This window comes from Biomphalaria glabrata, chromosome 5 (genome assembly GCF_947242115.1).
Source record: "Biomphalaria glabrata chromosome 5, xgBioGlab47.1, whole genome shotgun sequence".
Classification (NCBI taxonomy): Eukaryota; Metazoa; Mollusca; class Gastropoda; family Planorbidae; genus Biomphalaria; species Biomphalaria glabrata.
In genome coordinates this window covers 3,143,348-3,168,290 of record NC_074715.1, presented here as the reverse complement: position 1 = coordinate 3,168,290, position 24,943 = coordinate 3,143,348, and the positions used below count along the sequence as shown (strand labels likewise).

At 35.4% G+C, this 24,943-nt stretch overlaps 1 protein-coding gene across 2 annotated transcripts; it reads right to left on the bottom strand.

The window, feature by feature from the left end:
• Positions 1-3,586: 3,586 nt before the first annotated feature.
• On the bottom strand, positions 3,587-22,845 carry LOC106051604 (uncharacterized). Of its 2 annotated transcripts, XM_056028255.1 has the most exons (11): positions 22,585-22,845; positions 21,591-21,728; positions 20,275-20,454; positions 16,896-17,084; positions 14,064-14,291; positions 12,794-13,015; positions 11,933-12,064; positions 9,655-9,792; positions 8,788-8,922; positions 7,154-7,393; positions 3,587-5,391 (listed from the first exon to the last, which is right to left on the bottom strand). In XM_056028255.1, the coding sequence occupies exons 1-11, from the start codon at positions 22,643-22,645 to the stop codon at positions 5,294-5,296; spliced, it is 1,761 nt and encodes a 586-aa protein (XP_055884230.1). In that variant the 5' UTR covers positions 22,646-22,845; the 3' UTR covers positions 3,587-5,293. The 2 variants fall into 2 exon arrangements, with proteins under 2 accessions (XP_055884230.1, XP_055884231.1); XM_056028256.1 differs by lacking the exon at positions 3,587-5,391 and having other exon boundaries at positions 7,217-7,393; positions 8,792-8,922.
• Positions 22,846-24,943: the final 2,098 nt, after the last annotated feature.

Sequence of the window (24,943 nt, the reverse complement as noted above, 5' to 3'; positions counted from 1 at the left end):
CGCTACAGTCATTTTCGATATCCGTGTCCACCCACGTTCCATAAATGACTTTGCAGACTAAATAAAGTATTTACAGCTCTTGGCATTGATGTACAATGTAATGCAGTATAAGATTAGTGACTTAGTGTAATAACTGCAAGTTTTTAGTGATCTGTTATAGTAGTGATATGATGGAATTAAATTTAGGACATGTGTCATCATTTAATTTTGAATAAACATTATAAGTATTTCAGAAGCCCCCTTCTCAAGTAGTTGAACTGATGTCGTCCTATTCGTTATCGTTAGTTATTGTTTTTTTTTTAAATTAAATCTAGTGGCCAACGTCTTCTACACCAGCAGTATAAAAGCGTTTAACAATCTAGAAGACTTAAACAATGTTAGCCAAATCCTTACCAAAATACTGCAACCGTGTCCATAGAATAAAACACACAACAAGTTTTGTTAAGAATTCCATCTAGTCTATAAATACTCTTTGTGTAGAACTTAATCCAATCCCATAGCTAAACATTTCCGCAGCACATAGGCTTCTAGTCAATGAAATAACATCTGATCGCAGGCATTCGCAGCAGGCACCGACACTTCATCTAGTGCAGTAGTTCAAGTTTAATATGCCAAGACATTATGAATAACACTACATACACTTTAATGTTAATATAATATTATGCTTAAAATAGGAACCTTTCGTACTGTAGCGTATGTCAATAATACTATGGCCCATTTTCTAGCAATTTGAAAAAAAACGTTATTGTACTGAAAAAGAAGTGCATTTTATTCTAACTAGGAAGTATATATATATAAGTATATATAAATAGTAATTTGCCTTTTTTTATATTGAAGAGGTATTTTTTAAAGCATCAAGCCCCCCTGAAAGGGGGTTTAAACTCAAAACCCTTTTGGCAACGCTGATAGCATTTTAATTGTATAATTTGCTTTGTTTCTAATATTAAAGGTATTTGGCTACGATGTCAGAGTGTGCAATTTGCTTTTTTTTTTATAGAAAAGGTATTTTTTAGCTTCAAAAACCACTCGAGGAGAGTTTAAACTCAAAACCCTTTGACTACACCCATAGAATTTTGAGTGTATAATTTGATTTGTTTTTAATATTCAAGATGTATTTTTTACCTTCAAACCCCGCTGAAGTTGGGTTTAAACTCAAAGCTGAGCCAAAACCCATTTAGCTACGTTCATAACATTTTGAGTTCGTAATTAGCTTTTTTTTTATATTGAGCAGGTATGTTTTAGTTTTAGCTTCAAACCCTACTGAAAGGGGGGGGGGTTAAACTCAAAACCCCTTCAAAATTTTGAGTGTGTAATTTGCTTTTTTAGATTGAATAGGGCGTTTATCGTAAATTTTGGAAGGGTTTTAAAATCAAAATCTTCTTTAACTGTGCTCTTGGAATTTGGGGATTATAGTTTGCATTTCTTTTTTGTGGTTTTGTTTTATAGAAGAGGGGGATTTAACTGCTAAAATCCCTGGTAGGGGGTTTTAAACTCAAAACCCCCTGTAGAGGGTTTTAAACTCAAAACCCCCTGGTAGGATGTTTTAAGCTCAAAACACAAAACCCCCTGGTAGGGGGTTTTAAACTCAAAACTCCCTACTAAGGGGTTTTAAACTCGAAAACACTTGGCTGTGCTGGGGCAAGTGATGGTTTAGTATTAAAAATCTCAACTAAAATAAACAAAAAATCAAACCAAAAATCAGTCACTAAACTCCGATCCGCCCCCCCCCCCATGTATATACTCACAATCCGAAGAGTACATGGCGATTAGAATAGAAATGAGTATTACACTCTAACCACTCTGCTAGTGGAGAGCTTATGAATATGGAAGATTGTATAGTTATCTAAATCTATCTCATCAGCAAGTGACCATGACTCATGGGTCACCCATGACCCCTTTATCTATCTATCTATCTATCTATCTATCTATCTATCTATCTATCTATCTATCTATATCTATCTATTTATCTATCCATCTATGTCTATCTATCTATCTATCTATCTATCTATCTATCTATCTATCTATCTATCTATCTATCTATCTATCTATCTAGATCTATCTATCTATCTATCTATCTATCTATCTATCTATCTATCTATCTATCTATCTATCTATATCTATCTATTTATCTATCCATCTATGTCTATCTATCTATCTATCTATCTATCTATCTATCTATCTATCTATCTAGATCTATCTAGATAGGTAGATAGATAGATAAGTAGATAGATAGGTAGATAGATAGATAGATAGGTAGATAGATAGATAGATAGATAGATACGTAGGTAGATAGATATGTAGATAGGTAGATAGATAGGTAGATAGATAGGTAGATACGTAGATAGATAGATAGATAGATAGATAGATAGATGATAGATATACTGTTGTGGCTGTCGTGTTCCATGATTTTTCCTTTTTTTCTGATACATTTGAGAGGCTTGAGCCATGAATTCAAATTCAGGTCGTTCCACCTTATTTTAATTTTATAAATATACTCATTTCTATTCTAATCGCCATATACTCTTTGATTTGTATGTGTATATATGGATAGATGATAGATAGAAAGATAGATAGATAGAATTGTAGATAACTAGCTTAGATCTAAACGAGAGCTGTGAATGTCATAAAGTTCAACATATGTTTTTAACAAAAACTCAGTCATTAGTTAGGAAGAAAATTATTAAAATTCTAGAACATTTTTCAAAAGTTATTATACAAAAATACAATGTGTACAATTGGAAAGCTACAGAACAATACTTCTATTAACATTTTTATAATGACACTACAATGACAGGAAACATGCCTATATATGTATATATATATATATATATATATATATATATATATATATATATATATATATATATATATATAAACATAATATCACAGTTTAATATTTTTTGTGATTTGTACAATATGACAGTACAGTATGACGTAAGCCAGTCGCTAAAATAAACATACACACACACACACACATACAAATCAAACTATCTTATTTTGTGTCATGATAAATGTCATCTTCAAGGTACAGTGAAGGGAGCGCGAAGAAAGGGTCGTCCACAGAAAAGCTGGCTTAACAATGTGTTACAATGGAAGGCCTGTCTCCTGATATCCCTCTAGGAGCATCTGCTTTTGAAAAGGAAGCGGGGATTCGGTTACGCAAGCTGTCACAATTCCAATGACGATAATTAAAGGTAGGATAATGATGATAAAGATGATGATGAATGTTATAACACTAAGGTTTATGATAGGAGGCGGTGGTTGAGTGGTTAAGATCCTAGCTTCCGAACCTGGGGTCCTGAATTCGAATCTCGGTGAAGACTTTGACTTTGAATTTCGGAATTCTTAGGGTGCCCCTGAGTCCACCCAATGGGTGCTTGACTTAACTGGGGAAAATGAAGCGGGTCGGTGGTTGTGCTGACCAGATGACACCCTGCTCGTTAACTGTTGGCCAAAGAAACAGAAGACCTTAACATCATCGGCCGCATAGATAGCAAGGTCTAAAATGGGAAAATTTACTTTTTTTCTTCTTAATGTTTCTGATTAATCTTTACAATATTTTTTACTTTAACATTTATTATTGGTCATCTTCAGTCGTAGAACGACTATGGTTCATCTCAGAGCAAGTGAGATGAAAGCCTGGGTATTGTTTATGGTCGGAACGATGTCGCCCACACAGCAGTTCCCCCATCTTCGCGCAGCTGATGAGACCAAAGGAACGGAATATCCGATAGTTTGGGATCAGTAGCGCCGCAGGATCTGCCAGGCTTTAGCATGGTGTGCCACAATCTGCCGAAGGGTCACCAGCTCCTGATTTTTCCTCAGGGTTGTCTCCCGAAGTCTTTCCCGTGTTTGGGTATAGCCGCAGGGCATCGGAGGTTTGGATTCAAAGTTTTACTTCTCCTGTATATATTTAACTAGTCGACCGGCGGCGTAAAATACTCCGCTACTTTGCATGGCCGGCCTTAGGCCACTGCAACCTATGCGACCGCAGTGGGCCCCGCACTTTCATAGGACCCGCACTTTCATAGGACCCGCTCTAATTCAAGGTGTATAAATTATAAAATTACACCATTTTATAACTTAAAACAGATTTCCCGCGCCCTCTTGTCAATTTACCAGTAGCTCTAGGTATTTTCTTCCGAAATCGCTAAATGTACGAAAAAGTCATTAAAATATACTGAAATATATACAAAAAAAATTGTCATTTTGGGTGTCATTCAATATGGAAAACAATTCTCAAAGATAGATTGAAACATTTGGTAATTCATGCTATGTAGGAAACATAATTATTATGATATACTGTATGACTTTGCTAAACGCAAGGCTCGTAAAGTAATTCTGTACGTAGTAAAGGATGAATAAAATGCATAGACGAATTTATTTTCTAATACAAACTCTTAAATTTTACTTATTATCCGCTTCCTTACCCAAACTTGGCCCCGCGAAATCCGTTTCGCATAGGGCCCCACAATGGTTAAGTCCTGCCCTGCTATTTACATATAGTCGATTTACTAGATTACTTAGATTAGTTCCTAGTCCAAACCTCAAGCAGGACAAAGGGGGATGGGAGTGGGCAGGGTTTGATAAATTTAAACGACAGTCAAGCGCGCAGCCAGTCATCCGTAGTGTGAACACTACTCTTGTTTTCTCGTGGACAGAAATACTTCTTACTACTCGACAAAACTCTTGAGGGAAGAAGAGAATTATATATATAGATAATTCTCTTTTATAATTATTTTTCTATGCCATGATTGTATCAAAAAACATGTGCAATAAGAACGTTTCTTTTAAAAATAAAATCCCCCTTGATGCACTGCTTCATAAATGCAATGAGATAAATATTGCACAACTACATTCACTTATTTAAAAAGGATAGTCTTATTTCTATAAGAGACGATGCGCAAAATTTATATGCAAGAAAATTAAGAAATGCGGAATGCGGTTCTTATCACTTCAGTTGTATTCAAAATAAAAAGACAAGCCAAACTTAATTTTAAAATGATTATATTTTGAAAATGATGTAACTGTCAAACCAGATTTTTTCAATGTTAGGCCAGTTAGGTAGTTACTTTAACACCAGTGTCGAATTTCTATGGAAATCGTTATAATTTGTTTTTATGAAAATGCCCACCCAGTTTTACAGTCGGTTTCCGGTTTAAAGTCGTGTAGAGTTTGTAAGCAAATAGGAGGGATTGTCCATGAAACAAAATTGACATTAACATTTCTGTCTTAACTATTTGTAGGTACAGATATATGTGTGGGGCTATGACATTTTTATTTCCCTTTAAGTTTATTTATTATGTTTAGGACTGTATCTTTCATATGGTGCTACTTCGTTCTCATAAGGTGAAGATGTAGAGCCTTGAGTCACTGAAGTCTTGTCTATGTCTGAAACAAATTTTGGCACATTGGTTCAGTATCATTTGTGCAAAGCCTTTATTTAAGATTGTTCAGTATTAAGTTGATAGTTAATGTTGATATCATTATAAATATTTTGGCACATTGTTTCAGTATCATTTGTGCAAAGCCTATATTTAAGATTGTGCAGTATTAAGTTGATAGTTAATGTTGATATTATTATAAACAGATTAACACTATAAACATTTAGTAAGCCACTCGTGTGTACTGAGATGCTGAATGGTTAAGCAATTGGATTCCGGACCTGGAGTCCTGGATTCTAATCTCAATGACGACTTTAAGTCCACCCTACTCTAATATACTTTAATTGGGTAAAAGTTAAGTCTCTTTAACCGTTGGTCAAGGAAACAGATGACCTAAACATCATCTACCCTATAGATCGCAAGGTCTGATAGGGGAACTTGACTATACTTTTCCTTCTGTGACTAATAAATAAATACGTTTGTTTTTAAATTTGTAAATAAAAGACGGTTATTTATTTTATTTTAGTCTTGAAATAATACTGTTTGTTATTAAAACCATTTTTTGTGAGAGTAGAAAAGTTTAATTTTACACAGTCTATTAAACAAATGATGTATAGCAGTGATGCCCAAAATACGGCCCATGGGCCACATCCGGCCCACGACGAGGTTCTATCCGGCCCGCCGAAACGTCAGAACAAAGTGTAGAAAATCGCCCCTTCATTAAAAAAAATGTTGAAAAATGTATCTTTTCTTACTTTAGGGACCTCACTATTAACCTGTAACACTGGCGCGTTTCTGAAATGGGACTCTGAATGCAAATTATTCATCATTCGAAAATATTTTTAATTTATGCATTTTTTAAATTTTGTGGAAGGATGCTTCATAATTTTTCATGCCTCATGTTAACTGAGTAAGGATATTGATATAAACAAGTATTTAGAAAGAGTAGTGTAGGCCCTACACAGAATTAATGTCAAACAGCAGTTTAATGCAACTAATGATCAAGAAATTTAAGCCAAACCTCTTGAGGCTGATGATAATTTAACACAAGAAAACCGGGCACCAATATACCTTAAGCCTAAATTATGTGAAGTCTTAAATCTCTATGTTGCCCTTGTTGCAACTTATATTTTTAGGAAAAATGAATGGATTTTTACTTTTTTATGCAACATTATAATAAGATAACATATTTAATTTGTTAATTGTGATTGTTTTAAAAACATTATATATAATAACATTATGAAACAGATATGACGCATAATTGGTTTGAGCCGCGAATTAAAGATAGTTAAACTACGCCTAGAGATTGGAGGATTGATGGGAATATTTACCAAAAAAAAGAGACAAGAAAATTGAGTCGGTAGTAAGAGGGGGCTACAATGTTTCTCACATTTTAAATAGAGAAATGAAGCCACTTTCCGACGCGTAAATAATGTAAGCTTCTAATCAAATAGCTTCAGGTCGATTTCATTTCGTTTTTGTAACTTTTAGGTCATGTGGCCCGCGACACGAGTGTTGGAAATGCAAATGGCCCTCAGGTCGAATTAGTTTGGGTATCACTGATGTAGGGTACTTTATTACATACACTCTATGCTAGTAGTATGTAAATACTGAAAGTGAATTATCTCATTTATCTGTAGACTATTGAAAAGGGCTGTACCTTATAACCACCAGCAAAAGTATGTAACAACATATATTAGAAAAGTGCCATAGCCTTTAAGATATACATTATTAAGATGTGTATCTAATGCAATAATTTATAAAATTACCTATAGGATCGACTGTTTCATAGTGTGGTTTATATTGAGTGTTTTCTTTCAAGGAGTCATATTGTTGGAGTTGCGTCCCATGCGTCTTCTCTACAGGATCATTCACAGTGGCTGGAGGTTGTCTTCTCTTGATAAATATAAAGTAGATAGCTATGTCGACTAGAACAATACTGACCACACCAATGGCGATACCTATACCGATGCCAGGTCCTAAGCCTGGACAATTGCAGGGATCTGAAACTAAAGTATGAGTAAGATTTATGTTGAATTTATAAATGATTAAATAATAAAGAATAAAATGTTTTAATACGTAATACATCATAGAATTATGCTTGATTAACTTAATAATAAAAATAATAATACTTTTATTTACAAAGCGCTGTAGCCTATAGGGGCTGTAATAACATTACAAACACAAACACAAGAGCTAACATGACAAACTAATCTAAAAAAGTTTTAAACAGATAGGTCTTAATGTTCTTCTTGAAAGTTGAGTAGCATGTTGTCTGTCTGAGATCAATGGGGAGTGAGTTCCAAACCTCTGGTCCGTGAACTAAAAAAGCCCGCAGACCGTAGCTTTTGAGGGAGAAGCGTGGCACCACTAAAAGCGTTGCGTCCATTGAGCGCAGGGCTTTATGAGGGGCATATGGAGTAATCAGTTCGCTAAGGTACAGCGGCATCTCATTGTTATATATGCACTGATGACAAAGTGTGGCGACCTTGTAATCGGTTCTCGCTTTCACGGGAAGCCAATGGAGCGTGCGCAAGAGCGTAGTAGCAGAATCTCTTGTCTAAATAACATCATTCGGTCATTTTAATATTTGTGGGCAATCTTTTAAGTCACATTGTTTTATCTGTGACCTCTAGAAAGCCTGAAAACCATTGGTATCCTCAAAAGAAACTGCTTTAGTTTGGCGTCAGTGTATTTTGTTAATTGTATGTTAATATAGTTAATATATGTTTATATAATAGACTTGTAGAGGTAAATTGTGATTAAAGCAGTCTTTCTTAAATGTTTTAATAGAGCCTCATTCCACAACCACCACCACCCCACAACCAAAAAAAAAAAATTTTTTTTTCGTCCAGTCAGTTCTACAATATGTTGGTTGAAATTCGACTATTCTGATTAAAGAAAGTCGGGAACAGTAGCGTTTTGCAATAACCAAATAATACAAGAGAAATGTCAATGCTGTGCATAGCTATAATAAACGCTGTGACAAAAAATTAATATGTAATGAAGGAAAATCTCGAATGTGGTATTATCTATATGTTTACTCCGGAAACAAAAGCCGACCTCTCTCTTAATGTGCCAAGAGTATTCTGTGTTTGATTTCGCTATATATATATATATCTATATATCTATATATATGAATATTTTATCTATCTATATATCTATCCATCTATATATCTTTCTATCTATCTATATCTATCTATCTATTTATTTATCTATCTATATATCTATCTAGCTTAAGGAAAACAACATAAAAGAATGGACGGGCCTGGACAAGGCAAAGGACAGAGAGGAATGGAATAAGACGGTTGACAGATCTTGTGTGGGGCACAAACGTTCAACAGACTAAGGGAAAGGTGAAGCTGAAGCTGAATATATTCTTAATTAAACTCCTTCCATTTACCTACAGTTGTTGCAGTTGTTGCAGTGGTCTCGCTTGTGTATTGACAAAGTCCAGTAACTCGTTCACACGTTTGGCGAATACAAAAACTACTGCACTCATAACTACAGTTGTGTCCCCATTTCCCAGAAGCACATTCTGTAGAATGACACATTAAAAAAATGATACAACCTAAGATTTTTACACACCTACTTCATCTCTATAGTTGTTATAAGCTTTTTTTAAATTTATTTTTGTAAATGATATAATATATTTAATATATGGTTTATTTCAGTTATGCCCAAAATACGGCCCGCGAGCCAAATCCGGCCCGCGACGAGGTTCTATCCGGCCCGCCGTAACGTCTTCTCAAAGTGTTGAAAATCCCTCCTTCGTAAAAGAAAAAGGCTGAGAAATGTATCTTTACTTTTGTTAAGGCCATCACTTTTCTCTGATTGATTTGTATCATAACTGTTCTCATCTGTGCGTTTAAGAATTTGTACTCTAAATATAGAATTTACAAGGAAAAGTGAACGGATCTTTACTTTTTTTTGAGGAACATAATATTAAGCCAGCTACAATGTTGCTCACATTTTAAACAATGAAATGAAGCCACTTTCATTAATGTAAGTTTCTAATTAAATACTTACAGGTCCATTTCATTTCTTTTTTATAACTTTTGGGTCATTAGGTCATGTGGTCTGCGACACGAGTGTCGGAAACTAAAATGACCCGCAGGTCGAATTTGGCTGGACATCGCTGGTTTAGACATTGTGACTATTTTGTTACATCTATTATCCAATAAAAAAAATGGCTATTGATCGCGAGTGCTTTTAAATAAATGGCCATGTACTGTGATCTATCCTATGAAGTCATCGAATTTAGACCCACCTGCTGTGCATGCTGGGGGATTACTGTAGCCACTGCAGCCTTTGTCACAAACACCAGTTACTTTGTCACATGAAGTGTTGTGACAAGAACTGCTGCAATTACTCTGACAGTTTATACCCCAAGTGTTTGGTAAACATGCTGAAACAGAACAATATGTTTCTCATATCAATAGTGAAAATTAAATCATACAAAACAAGCACTTTTTAAAAATATGTTTTAAACAAATAAAATAACTTCTTATAAAACTTATAGACATTTGATTTTTTTTTCTCTTAACAACTAGTGTATATTAGATTTTGAAAAAAAAAATAATTTAACTATAATAATCTCCACCCCCTGTCCCCAAGAACAAATCCTGGTTAAGCGAATGTTGAAATCTACTAGACAGTATACTATTCTAAAGATGGGCCTTTAGATCTACACTGCGCAAAATATTCCGGAGTATGAATTTATTAACCTTTTGTATGAAGAGAACCTGCATGTGGAAATACCAAAAAAACATATAGTCTGTTCAAGCCCTCAAGGCAACAATATTCTAGTCCTCTACCCAAATTTCAAGAAATTTCTTGTTTGGAAAATTATAACGGTCAAACCAGAGTTTTCTCACTGATTCCAACAAGCTAATATTTCTTTTCTCAGCGATAAATATCAACTGTGAAATTTCCATGAAAATCTTTGAAGCCGTTCTCGGAAACCGTGTCTACACTGCTAAAGGCTTTGTCCGGGTTTCACCAACTCGAAATGTGTGGCTTGATCAGAGATATTGTAATAAAGGTCCAACTGTTTTAAATTAATTCAAAATGTTTGGGAGAATTATATATATGGCCTCCTTCAGTCGCGAAGCGACTATGGATCATCTTGGTGAGATGAATGTCTGGGCATTAGCTGTGGTCGGAACGATGTCGCCCACACATCAGTTCCCCCCTCTCCACGCAGCTGATGTATCCAAAGGAACGGCAGTGCCGATACAGTTTGGGGTCAGCGGCATTGCAGGTTCTGCCAAGGTGTAGCACTAGGTGCTGCTAACTACCTTAGTGTCGCCAGCTCCTGATTTTTCCTCAGGGTTGACTCCCAAAGCCTTTCCCATGATTGGGTATAGCTGTAAGGCAATAGAGGTTTAGAGTTTTCCTTCTCTTAGGTGGGTAGCCAGCCATGGCTAACGAGCCCCTCCTACCCGAAGCTTACTGGTTAAGGTGCCAGTTACTCGCCTTTGCCCCTTCTCCTGTTAGTGAGAACAGTTCCGCCGGACTCATTATCTGAGCTACACATGAAGGCCAGGAGTTGGACTGGTTGTCAGAGGCTATTTGAGACGCATGCCATTTGGAAACATTTTATAGGAAGTGGGAGAATTATACATTAGAATAAACCTGCACAAATAAAGATAACATAGTGAACATCAGTGATGACCATTCTATGGCCAATGAAGCGTAGCTACGCGGGTCTTTTGAAACTCTTACCCACAGTGCATAAGAAAGCCGTTGAAGCTTAGTCCCAGTGGACTCATGAAAAAGGAAGTAACGCGCAGGAAAGAAATATTTAACCCATAGACTTATATATTATATCTAGACTGGAAACAGAAATAAATTCTTATCCGCGATTGATCGATTCACAAACCTATACATATATAGATTTTTATGTACTTAAACTCTTTTTTCAGGTTCTAAGGGGAGTCGCCCCAATCAATCTTTTCTGTCTTAGACAAGTAATGATCTTTAGTTTTCAAAGTTTAGAAATAATGCAAAATCATTTCTCGGGTATTCACGCAAATATATGAAACAACCATTTCCCGTTTGTTTCCATTGAGATAATGTTTCAAAAATCCTAGATGGAAATAATCCATGTTGATTTAAATCATCTTATGTACATTTAAATAGATTGATTGCCTAGATCTTTCTAGATTATGTATCTAAAAATAGCAAAATAATAATTATGAGACAAGAGTACTTTTCTTTTTGATGTTCAATTACTAGATGTAGCTCTAAAAATTAAATTATATGTTACATAGGTTAAGGTTGAAAAAAAATACTCTACTTCATTTAACTACTTTACAAAACAACGCCTTGATCCAACTTTAAAAAAAAAAATTTTAACGACATTTTTAATAGTGTAAAAAAATCTCCATGTCTAGTCTAGAGTAGTATATATAAGTCTATGATTTAACCCTTAAGTTACCAATTCCAAAATAAGTTGTTTACCCTTCATTAAAATATTACTACATCGCATTTTTGGTATTTTCACTTTAAAAAAGATGAAATGTTTGTGTGTTTTAGTTACCCACCTGTAGTACAACGAGGCGGATCTACATAGCCCAGACATTTAAAGCATTTTCCTGACTCTTGCTGGCAAAAATCTCTACATTCTGTGGGGCAGGGGCTTGTACATCCAAGCCCCCATGCTCCTGGTTCACAATCTGAGTAAGAAAGGACACACTTTTAGCTGCATTGATAAAGCTATATATGTATATATGTATGTAAGACTTGTGTGTTTGAGTCTGAAGCTAAACTCCCGAGAAGTACAGTATTTTACGTTACCTACAATGTTGCCACATCTAGACATAACCATTGTCCGCCGGTATTCGATTTAGATTTTTATTTTGCCGTCTACGTCTGTCCTCGGCAGTTTTTGTGGTCTCATATGTGTATCCCCCTGATCTTTGTAAATTCAGAGGCAGCATGCAACCAGGTACTTTCTTCCATGCCAGCTATAAAACAAATTGACTCGCAGGGTGGTCTTTTAAGCGTTTTTGTGGGACACCTCTCTTACTTTCTTCTTACCAAAAGAGACTGCTGTTGGCAATCAGTGTTATCTGTTTAATTTATTTTTACATAATTGTGAATTTAAGATCATCCTAAAAGTTTTGCTCATTGGGTTTCACGATTGAGGCACAGTGAGTATATGTCGCTTCCTTATGTTGATCGTATATGTCATCAAAGCAAGGTCAAAGTGTTGGTGCACATAAATTTACTTGGTCTAGGAGACAAGTACCACCTTCACCAATATTCGAGCCCAGTGGCTCAGGTTAGGAAGTCAAGGGCCCAACTACTAAGCCATCGCGTCCCATATATAAACTTGTAGTTGTGTTTAAATCGAAAGTTAAAGTAAAAAGTTTTCAAAATTTTTTTAAGTGAAACGAAATTACCTCCAAACAAAAAGACTTCACATAAAGTTACCAGTGGTGGCTTAGTATTTACTTCAATTCTTGTGGCTATTATTCGTATCGTCTTGACAGGCTTCTGCTGCAGTGTGTTCAACTCATAGACAAGTGAAGCGTTGACTGGACCCTCGTATGACCACACGGTGTGGTTGTTAGTGTCCAGTATTTCAAGGATAAAATTAGACAGTCTGTCACTGCAGCAGTCAGCTGGAACAAGAAGGAACATACATGTACTTAGTCATGTATAGCCGTTCTATATGCTTACCCCTTAAAATACACAAACGGACCCAACTTATATAAATATATATATGGATGGATAAATGGTGAATGGATAAATGAATAATTCGAAAGGCAAGATGCTAGATAGCTAAAGAGCCATATAACTAGATCTATATAACAGAACGTGGTTATTTAAAAGGTAGTCCTGCCAGAGAATGTCTCTTTTCTGGAAAGAAATGATTTTTAATAAGTACTTTTTCGAATCCCTAGTCGGTTTCTATGGAGCATATGTTAACAAAAAGTTGTTACTGAGTAGAGGGGAAGGGGAGAAGAACAAATGTTTGTAACAATATTTACAATTGTAACAATAACCAAATAACCACGAATTAACGTTAGACTGAAGATTTTATAGAAATAATAGCAAAGAGAATAACAAAAAAAATACTTTTTAAAAAAGGATAAAGCTTATACGAAGTGTATCAGTTAGTTTGAATCAGTCATGAAATGAAATTTGTAATACATCTTGACCAACAACAATAAAGTAGTGCGATTAGAGATATTTTTACCAATTTTCCAATTGTATTTGTTTAGAGCAATTTCATGTTTTTAGCTTTCTCAACAATACGCTACGATCCTAAAACGTATCTGGGATGATTTGACCGTAATACATTTATTTAAAAAAAAGGTGGGGAACAACTTCAATTCGAACTCAAGGCTCACACCTTCTCAAGCCGACATACTAACCACTCTGCTAGTGAGATGAATGTGAAAATAGAAGATTGTATCAATCGTTTGTTTCAGGCCTACTTTAAAATGACGACCTATAAAGGAGACTAATTCAGTTCATACCTCCACTTCAGTCAAGTACAATTTCTTTCCCTTGTTTGACATACCAATCAAAATAGTTAATTACCAAATTTCAGCTTGATCCGATATTCGGTCTGAGAGAAATAATGTGTGCAAACATTTTACAAGAAAGAAAGACAGAGTGAGTTGCTATACGCTCTGTAAAAACAGGAAAACATTAAGCTTATACCTCTGTTGTATATTGTTATCCTGTTAATCACTCGTGGAGTGTCCAGTGTCAGTGTCCAGCTAACAGGAGGCACACTTTCTTGTAAGATGTCCGTTGTGTGAGAGCACGTCTTGTTATGAAAGTAAGGATTGGCGTCGCCATCCACAGCCAAGGAGGCAGGATATGAAATATTGTCAAACGTATATGTCCCTGTCTGCTGGGCTATCTGTTTCAAAGCAACATTGCGCCCTTAAATAAACAAGTAAAAAAAAAAAGATTTTTAGTATACTTCTTTTAAAGTCAAAACTTCATGGAAACTGGAACCAACCAGGATCTAGATAGGAATCAGCCTTGACGCTGATTTCAAAAACGGCTCTAACAATTTTTCCTAGAAATTTAACGGTTGTTGTATATGGTTGAAAAAAGGAATTACTAGTTCGTTGGCCATACGGGAAAAACTCTATCTTATCTTATATAATACAGACGTTACTTCAAAAAAGAAGATGATTGCGTCCTACGCGTCATGCATTCATGACTCTAGTTTGACCGTTATAAGTTTTTAAAATCGAAATTGAATACATGTAAATGTGGCTTAAGTACTAGACTTAGGTCTAGAACCAACATCGGTTTTGAAAGAACTATCTCGTTCGGAATTCTCGTTTTAGATTCAAGTGTATTATACATGTTGAGGAAAATTTTTACGCTTCGTCCTCTATGTCTTACTTGAAAGGCTTGGATCTATATCATTGGAAGTCTCAATAAAACCACAACATAAATTAAACAACAGGATGCGCAGAATACATATATACACACTTCGAACTGTCATAGACCATTTGTTTCCCGTTCTACAAAGCTAAATTTCTGGAAATGGAAAGCCTAATGTCCGATTGGAAAAATAAATGTGAGCAATATGAGTAATGTCCAAACTGGTGGCCTTCAGCATCAATACATTGCTGAGTACGAGTCAACACTGATTCCGTACATCGTACCAAAGTGTCCACTGAGATTTCTGCCCACACCGCCTGAATCTCATTCCACAGCGTGTCCAGGTGACGTGGTTTACGTTTGCACACCTCATCTTGAACTGTGCCCCATAAGAAGAAATTCAGCGGCGTGAGGTCTGCAGAGCGTGCAGGAAACTCGATTGGTCCCCTGCGTCCTATCCACTGGCCTGGCACATCGAGATCCAGGTATGCTCGTACGTCCACTCATCAAAACCCAAACGCACGTCCGCCATGTTGCAGTTACTTCCTTGCCACTGCTGCAACTTGTTGAAGAAACATGACATTACTTTCTCACAGAAATTTAGCATTTTAGAACAGGAAATAAGTTGTCTTTGACAGTTCGAAGCGTGTATACATTTTTTTTGACGCACCCTATATAGCGATGCACACGTACAAAATTGATTGGCTAAAGTGAACATATCTATCTGATGTTGTTCCCATTCATCTTTGTCTGACGTCTCCGCCCCTGGCTTAAGTGAACATATATATCTGATGTTGTTCCCATTCACCTTTGTCTGACGTCTCCGCCCCTGGCTAAAGTGAACATATCTATCTGATGTTGTTCCCATTCACCTTTGTCATACATCTCCGCCCCTGGTTTAAGTGAACATATCTATCTGATGTTGTTCCTATTCATCTTTGCCTGACATCTCCGCCCCTGGTTTAAGTGAACATATCTATCTGATGTTGTTCCTATTCATCTTTGCCTGACATCTCCGCCCCTGGCTTAAGTGAACATATCTATCTGATGTTGTTCCCATTCATCTTTGCCTGACATCTCCGCCCCATCCAATTTCCCGCGTTTTTACACCAACGTGGCTCATTTCTTTTCTGTCTCGGACAGTTACGTTCACTTAAGACTATTTGTGTTTATTATTTGTCTATTTTTGTTTGTTTTGTTGCTGATAAAGGCCTTGTGGCCCAAACGTCCTTTTTTTTTGTGCTCGGTCCTGCAGGGCTACATATATATGCGTGTTTATCATACTTCCTATACAGTCGTTCACCCCTGCAACACTTTTGTTGCAGTATTAGTTCGACTAACCACTTGATACATAAAATACGCAGATTTAGTAATGTTATTATTCTTACCACATTGTTAATATTCACATGTATTTAATGAACTGATAGTTCCGAAGATATAGGTAAATCCCAGGTGTCACTTACAAAGTCCGCATCACGAATGAATAGATTAGAAATAGGATTAATACAGCTATTTGACCCCACAATGACACCCCAACCACTGTCCAAAAACGTAAGCTTAAACTCTATGGCTAAATAACAAGGTTTTCAGGGATCAAGTAGTTTTTGTACTTTGCTTGTTTCAAATTATAACGCCGTAACCTGAGACTTAGTTGTGTAGCCAATTAACTAGTTTCTATTTCCAAAAGATCTACACAAATTGTCAAATTTCTAGGAAAATCGTTGAAGCTGTTTTCGAGATCCGTTTCCATAATTTAAGTTCCACACACACAAACTGATTTCACTAATTTTAAAAAATATACAAAATTAATAATATTTTCTTTAGTACCTTTGTGTAAATTTACCATTGCTGATATTTACATTGATAATCTTTTATATAATACTTTATAAAAATGTTACGACTTAGTGGTGGCACTACGCTGTAAATTTGAATTATTTTTGAATTAATTTACAAATGGATAATCATTAGATGTGATTAATGGTGTTTGAAAAATGAATACATTTAAGTAAACGTATACAATAGAAGGCTTACTAAAGAGTACAATATTTCAATATATGCACTGTATTTAATTTAAAATGGATAGAGTATAAATAATCATATTCATATATGGTACGAAAAGATTTGTAAGAAAAATAATAAAACAAATACCTCCACTAATATATAAGGAACACACTGAGTATAAACTAGGTCCAGTAATGATCAGTCTAGTTACTGTATCATTAATTTCACATCTGTAGTCTACTGTGACTGAATCAATAATAGCTTGAAGCTGATTGATACAGTTGTGTGATTTGTTTCCGCTTGTTGTAAATAGAAATTTAAATTGGTCAACAGCCGCTGGAATATAATTCAAAGTCAGAATACATGGATTAGATTATTTTGAAAACTAAATGTAAATTTTAATATTTGGTTGAATCTTTTAGAGTGGAATTATTAAATTAACTATTAAAATATGAACAGACTTATCGATTTTGTTTATGATTGATTGCTCTTTTTTTTTCCTATAGTCAAAGGCAAAGTTGACGTTTAAAGAAGGGCGAAATTGACATGTCAATATGGGAAAAAACTTGACATTTTAAGAAGGGCAAAGTCGGCATGCCAAGAGTTAAAAGTTGACATGCCAAGAAGGACTTATTAGGTATGTTAAAAGTGGAAAGTTAACATGTCAAAAAAGGCAATGATGGTATGTTAAGAACGCAATGATGACATGTTAAGAACGCAAGGATGACATGTTAAGAACACAATGATGACATGTTAAGAATGCAATGATGACATGTTAAGAATGCAATGATGACATGTTAAGAATGCAATGATGACATGTTAAGAACACAATGATGACATGTTAAGAACACAATGATGACATGTTAAGAACACAATGATGACATGTTAAGAACACAATGATGACATGTTAAGAACACAATGATGACATGTTAAGAACACAATGATGACATGTTAAGAATGCAATGATGACATGTTAAGAATGCAATGATGACATGTTAAGAACACAATGATGACATGTTAAGAACACAATGATGGTATGTTAAGAACACAATGATGGTATGTTAAGAACACAATGATGGTATGTTAAGAACACAATGATGACATGTTAAGAATGCAATGATGACATGTTAAGAACGCAATGATGGCAAGTTAAGAATGCAATGATGACATGTTAAGAACACAATGATGACATGTTAAAAATGCAATGATGGTATGTTAAGAACACAATGATTGTATGTTAAGAACACTATGATGACATGTTAAGAATGCAATGATGACATGTTAAGAATGCAATGATGGCAAGATAAGAACACAATGATGACATGTTAAGAATGCAATGATGGTATGTTAAGAACGCAATGATGACATGTTAAGAACGTAATGATGTTATGTTAAGAACGCAATGATGACATGTTAAGAACGCAATGATGGTATGTTAAGAACACAATGATGACATGTTAAGAACGCAATGATGACATGCTAAGAATGCAATGATGGCATGTTAAGAATGCAATGATGACATGTTAAGAACACAATGATGACATGTTAAGAATGCAATGATGACATGTTAAGAACGCAATGATGGTATGTTAAGAACGCAATGATGACATGTTAAGAACGCAATGATGGTATGTTAAGAACGCAATGATGACATGTTAAGAACGCAATGATGACATGTTAAGAATGCAATGATGACATGTTAAGAACACAATGATGGTATGTTAAGAACACAATGATGGTATGTTAAGAACGCAATGATGACATGTTAAGAACGCAATGATGACATGTTAAGAACGCAATGATGACATGTTAAGAACGCAATGATGACATGTTAAGAACGCAATGATGGTTTGTTAAGAACGCAATGATGACATGTTAAGAATGCAATGATGACATGTTAAGAACGCAATGATGACATGTTAAGAACGCAATGATGACATGTTAAGAATGCAATGATGACATGTTAAGAACGCAATGATGACATGTTAAGAACGCAATGATGACATGTTAAGAACGCAATGATGACATGTTAAGAACACAATGATGACATGTTAAGAATGCAATGATGACATGTTAAGAACGCAATGATGACATGTTAAGAACGCAATGATGACATGTTAAGAACGCAATGATGACATGTTAAGAATGCAATGATGACATGTTAAGAATGCAATGATGACATGTTAAGAATGCAATGATGGCATGTTAAGAATGCAATGATGGCATGTTAAGAATGCAATGATGACATGTTAAGAACGCAATGATGGCATGTTAAGAACGCAATGATGGCAAGTTAAGAACACAATGATGGTATGTTAAGAACGCAATGATGGTATGTTAAGAATGCAATGATGGCATGTTAAGAATGCAATGATGACATGTTAAGAACGCAATGATGACATGTTAAGAATGCAATGATGACATGTTAAGAACGCAATGATGGTATGTTAAGAATGCAATGATGACATGTTAAGAATGCAATGATGGCATGTTAAGAATGCAATGATGACATGTTAAGAACGCAATGATGACATGTTAAGAACGCAATGATGTCATGTTAAGAACGCAATGATGGTATGTTAAGAACGAATGATGGTATGTTAAGAATGCAATGATGACATGTTAAGAATCCAATGATGACATGTTAAGAACGCAATGATGGTATGTTAAGAACGCAATGATGACATGTTATGAACGCAATGATGACATGTTAAGAATGCAATGATGACATGTTAAGAACGCAATGATGACATGTTAAGAACGCAATGATGACATGTTAAGAATGCAATGATGACATGTTAAGAATGCAATGATGACATGTTAAGAATGCAATGATGACATGTTAAGAACGCAATGATGACAAGGTCCGATGTGGAAATATGTATAAATAAAAGTTCCTGATCTTATGAAAATCTTTTGCTTGTATGTAATGACTGTTCACACTTTAGAAATTATTTATAAACAAAATTAATTAAAATGTGATATGCATGCAGCGAATTTTTTTTTCTTTTTTTATTTTTTTTTGGGGGGGGGGGGGAATGCTGAATGCGAAAAAGAACGGGAAATATAACTAAGCTAGTTCTGTATTCGAACTCACAAATGAACAGAAAGGCTGGGAAACCAGCAATGCCAATGTAGCCAATTTGAGGAAATTTCACAGGAGAGAGTACCATGACAAAGTACTACTCCGCCCCTTTTGCTCCTTTGGAAATCAGAACGATTACGTCTAGAAAATATAGTTCCATCATCATTTGCATATCTTTATGAAAGCGTCTCGTCTGTATTTCCTTATTATTTTTTATACTTAACCACATTTTATGCGGTACCATAGAACGACAAAAGTTATTGTAATAAATCAATTATAAACTAATATGCATTGTGGAATAATAAAGAATAAGAAGTCGGATTTTCACTATCTTTTATACTTTACGAGGCTTAACGGGACGTACGGACGGACAGACAGTTCACACAAAACTAATATCGTATTTTCCCCTTTCGGGAGCCGCTAAAAAAAAAAGGCGAGTACATAGATTTTTAGCTTGTATCCTTAACCAGGTGAAAGGATAAGGTTTATCCCATTGCACTGTAATAGAGTCGAGACTCGGATCTTCGTTGCATGTTGTCACGTCTTGATCAGTCAACCATGAAGTGGAACTAGACACAGCAGACGTCGAGATTAGCGCGCCATCAACAGTCGTCAAGTCCTCTGAAAACACAACATAATATCTAAATAAATGTGGAGAGTATGAACCAATTTCAAAACGAAAAACATTAAAATTAAAGTTTTTTTCAAAGATTTGTGTAACAGCTCCAAAAGAGAAACCCCCGAATGTACAAGTTTTCCTCCTAGTAGGGAAAATTTGGTTTAATTAAGTAGTTAGACTTCATTTATAAAAGTTCCCCTTTCAGACCTTGTGATTTATAGGGCAGATGATGTAAAGTTCAACTGTTTAGAAAATCCATAAATAATATTTGGGGGAAGTGGTCCCCTCCCGGGTTCGAATTCTGGTATTGACTAGGATTTTTAATTTCTGGATCCTTAAGTGCTTCTGAGTCCACCCAGTTCTAATGGTCACCTGACATTAGTTAGGGAAAGGCGAAATAGTTTTGGTCATTGTACAGGTCACATGACACCATCGTTAACCGCGGGCTACAGAAACAGATGACCTTTACATCATTTGCCCTATAGATCGCAAGGTCTGAAAGAGGAATTTTGCTAAATCGACTTTCGAATAAATCCAGAAAAGTCCCGAAATATAGTGTTGTGGGCTAATCCATGAAAAAAAAAAAAACGATAGCCATCTTTATAGTATGCCTTAACAATGACCTGCGACATGGAAACGAGCTATTCATCTCCTCGGCCCACAGGTTGCGACGTTGAAAATCAGTGTTAAGGCCTGCCTTGACGATCGGTCGCGGATGAGTAATAAGGAAGTGTTGCATTGTTGTGATGTTGGCTGTTACTGTCAATATTAGTGAGTTTAGGTAACTGATATTTTATCCATAAAAACAAAATCCTACAGAAACAAACAGATTAAAGATAAAGCAGACTAAAAAAAAAAATGTAAATTATTTATTGTAAAAGAAGGGTTTAGTCCAATGTCGCTAGAAGTTAACAAAAAACAACACATCTTGTACTAGGCCATATTACAATGAGTTGTTACCGTTAATCTAAGCTATTTATGTTTTGAAATGTTGTTTATAAATAAGTCATTACAATATATGTGATAAATGATAAATAGAAGATTGAAGACATATTCCATCTTAATATGATTTGAGACCATTTAATATCATACAGTAGTATACACATTGAGAACATATTATAAAAAAAAAAACATGTACCGTATTGACACCCTTGGCCAAACCAGCCAGCGTTACATTTTGTTGGACACTGACCATAACTATCACAATGGGCATTGCTTTCACAGTGACACATGAACTGACACTTGGAACCGAACCAGCCGACAGGACATTGAGCCGCTAGGAAGTACAAGGAGAAAAAAAATTGCAATGCTTTACAAAGCTTAAATCAACTCACTCCGTCTGTCTTTTTTTGCAGAGGCGTAGCTAGGGTGGAGGAGGGAGCGGGAAAATTCTCATGGGCCCCCCACTTGAAGAGGGCCCCCAATCGAGAATTTTTTTTACATTAAATATTACGCAAACTGCAGGGGCCCCCAAAAGAGTTCAAGCCGCCAGGGCCCTTAAATGATGGCAAATCCTAGCTACGCCACTGTCTGTTTGGTAAACATTTTGTTCACGTTGTTTCTCCCACTTCCCATACCGGGATCAAAATGAACAATTATCCGCCTTTAACAAAATATGAAACAAAAAAAATTAACAAATTAAATTAAAAAAAAATAAAATAATAATGGTAATGAGTTAATGTATTTGATAAAGGGAAATAATAATTACAGAATTGAAATATATGGCTTTAAAGTTTCCGTTCTTTTCATTCTTTTTTTTTTCTAAAGTATTCGTTTTTAACCGAAAATGCTCGAAGCTACATTGGAATCAGTATGGAGAGGGAAAGGAAAGAGAAATTACTAATAATCAGGCAATTTCATCAATTTTGGTAAAGATATGTTGGCTTAGGGTGACAAAACATAGGATTTTAATTTGTTTAAATTCACAATATTTGCACATTGTAACTTGTGGATCAATGTATCACCAAACTACATAAATATTTAGGTACTTATTTTTAAAATTGTATTACGTATTTATATCAGGGTTTGCGTGGTCATGTGAAACACTGCACTCATTCTTAAATCTTCGAAATTGAAGACCTTAGCATTGCCATTATATCTAGAAAGCTGGTAAAATGTTCACTATATCTTACCTACTCTACTTGCGCATGTCAAAACAGTGAAACACAATATAAACTTGAATATAAACCCCATCTACTGCATACAAATGAGGAACTTAATCCAAGTCCATTTTGAAATCAACTCAAGAGCACGGAAATATCCACAGTCTTACGCCTAGAAGCACACATTTAAAACGCCCCCCCTCTTTCATAAACTAGATTTCAATAGATCAGAACTTTAAAAGAACACTGTACAACTTAAAACAGGTAGATCACAAAGTGGCACCCGAGCCTAAACGTAATGTATGCCAAACATTCCAAGGCCTACTTGTGCAATGTAGATCTAGACTTGACAATAATAAGCTGTAGAGAAAATGAACAACTCTGACAAGGAAGTTTAAATGTAAGAACAAGAAGACGTTTATACTTTTTTTTTTAAATAAATATATAAAAAGGATATCAGTTAAACTATTTTGAATTAAAATATAATTACTTAAGTATTTGTTGTAAGTAGATCTTGCAGGTAGGGAAGAGAATATAGATCATCTAAAAAAAAATAAAAATCTTAGGTTGGAGCGATGTCGGCCACACGACAAAAAGATTCGCGCAAACAATCTAAGGAGACACCTTGCCCCCCCCCCTCCCCCAATACATAATTTTTTTGGGAAACATGTGACCTTGGTGAAGAAATAATAGTATTGAACACAAACTAAAGTGATTTATTGATTTTTCACTGTCAGCTAGGGGGGGACGGAAGATGTTTGGTCTTTTTTTACAATATCTCTATTTAACTCGCGCCTTCCTAGAAAAACTTCTGGGTGATCTGGGAAAAACCTAGTCACGGATCTCAATGACGTCTCAAACGATATTTTTGACAGTTGATGTATGTGGTCCAGAAAAGAATGACAAGCTCGTTGGCCAGTCAGGTAAAACTCGAGTTTGACCCTTATAATGTTTCAAAGTATGAAAACAAATTTTTTAATTTGTCTAGAGCAGTGATGCCCAAAATACGGCCCGTGGGCCAGATCCGGCCCGCGACCATGGTCTATCCGGCCCGCTCAAACGTTGGCACAAAGGGTAGAATATCCCCCCTCTCCCCTCCCCCATCTCAAAAAAAGATAGAAAAATGTATCTTTACCTATGTTAGGGCCCTCAATTTTTCTCTGATGAATTGGTACCAAGACCTTAAACACTTTGATGTAAAATCCACCAGGAAAAGTGAACGGATCTTTGCTTTTTTTATGGAATATTGCAATAAGCCAACATATTTATTTCATAAAAAAAGAATTGCTTTAAAACAAAAACAGCAATAAATAGACGTCATTATGAAACCAATATGGCGGTGGTCAAGCTAGCTCCAATGTTGCTCACGTTTTAAGTAGAGAATCGAAGTCAGTCCTTATCGCGTAATAAAAAAATACGAACTTAAAATATCACAATTAATGTACTAGATCTTCGGGTTTCTCATGAAATAAGTTTGAGCTTGATTTCGTTTCCATTTTGTAGCATTTTTTGTAATGTGGCCCGCGACACGAGTGTCAGAAATTAAAATGGCCCTCAGGACGAATTAGGTTGGGCATCAATGGTCTAGAGAACTAGAAAATATTTATCTTGACTAGACTATATGTCTTTGGGTATGTTTGTAAATGTTTGTTTGTAAAATGTTTTACATGTTTCGGATGTTCCTTCAGAGTTGAAGATAGTTTACTTCCTAGTCCAAACCTCCCGCAGGACGACGGGGGATGGGAGCGGGCAGGGTTTGAACCCTTGACCGTCGATAAATCCGAACGACAGTCCAGCGCACAAACCGCACGACCAGGCATCCATCCTCGTATTCTCGAATGTAGGTCCTATTCATTCAACAGTTAAATAAATTAATGCCCCGTAACATTCCTAATGGTATCTTCTAAATCTAGATCAAAAGGCATACTAAAATATTCGAAAAGTCAGATTTTTTTCTAGGAGGAGGATGAAAAAAGGATGGATATAAGATTTTCCTTTTTTTATATAAAAAAAAAGCTGAAATTAATTAGCTATTAAAGGTTATATTAGGGATTTTCTTTTTCAATAAAAGGTTGTTCTTTATTTAGAATACCTGTATTCAATTAACGGTTCCCTGACATCTCATCCTACGAGACATTTCATCATTGCAACATTTCATCATTGCAACAACATTTCATCATTGCAACAACATTTCATCATTGCAACATTTCATCATTGCAACATTTCATCATTGCAACAACATTTCATCATTGCAACAACATTTCATCATTGCAACAACATTTCATCATTGCAACAACATTTCATCATTGCAACAACATTTCATCATTGCAACAACATTTCATCATTGCAACAACATTTCATCATTGCAACATTTCATCATTGCAACAAC

What these genes read in the sequence shown, in the direction of transcription:
- LOC106051604 (XM_056028255.1), bottom strand. Translation starts at nt 22,645, where the DNA reads ATGGGGTTTATATTCAAGTTTATATTGTGTTTCACTGTTTTGACATGC. An exon ending in TGAAGTCTTTTTGTTTGGAG is followed by an intron (nt 12,065 to 12,793) that starts GTAATTTCGTTT and finishes TTTCTTACTCAG; the next exon opens with ATTGTGAACCAGGAGCATGG. An exon ending in TCCCCCAGCATGCACAGCAG is followed by an intron (nt 8,923 to 9,654) that starts GTGGGTCTAAAT and finishes GTCATTCTACAG; the next exon opens with AATGTGCTTCTGGGAAATGG.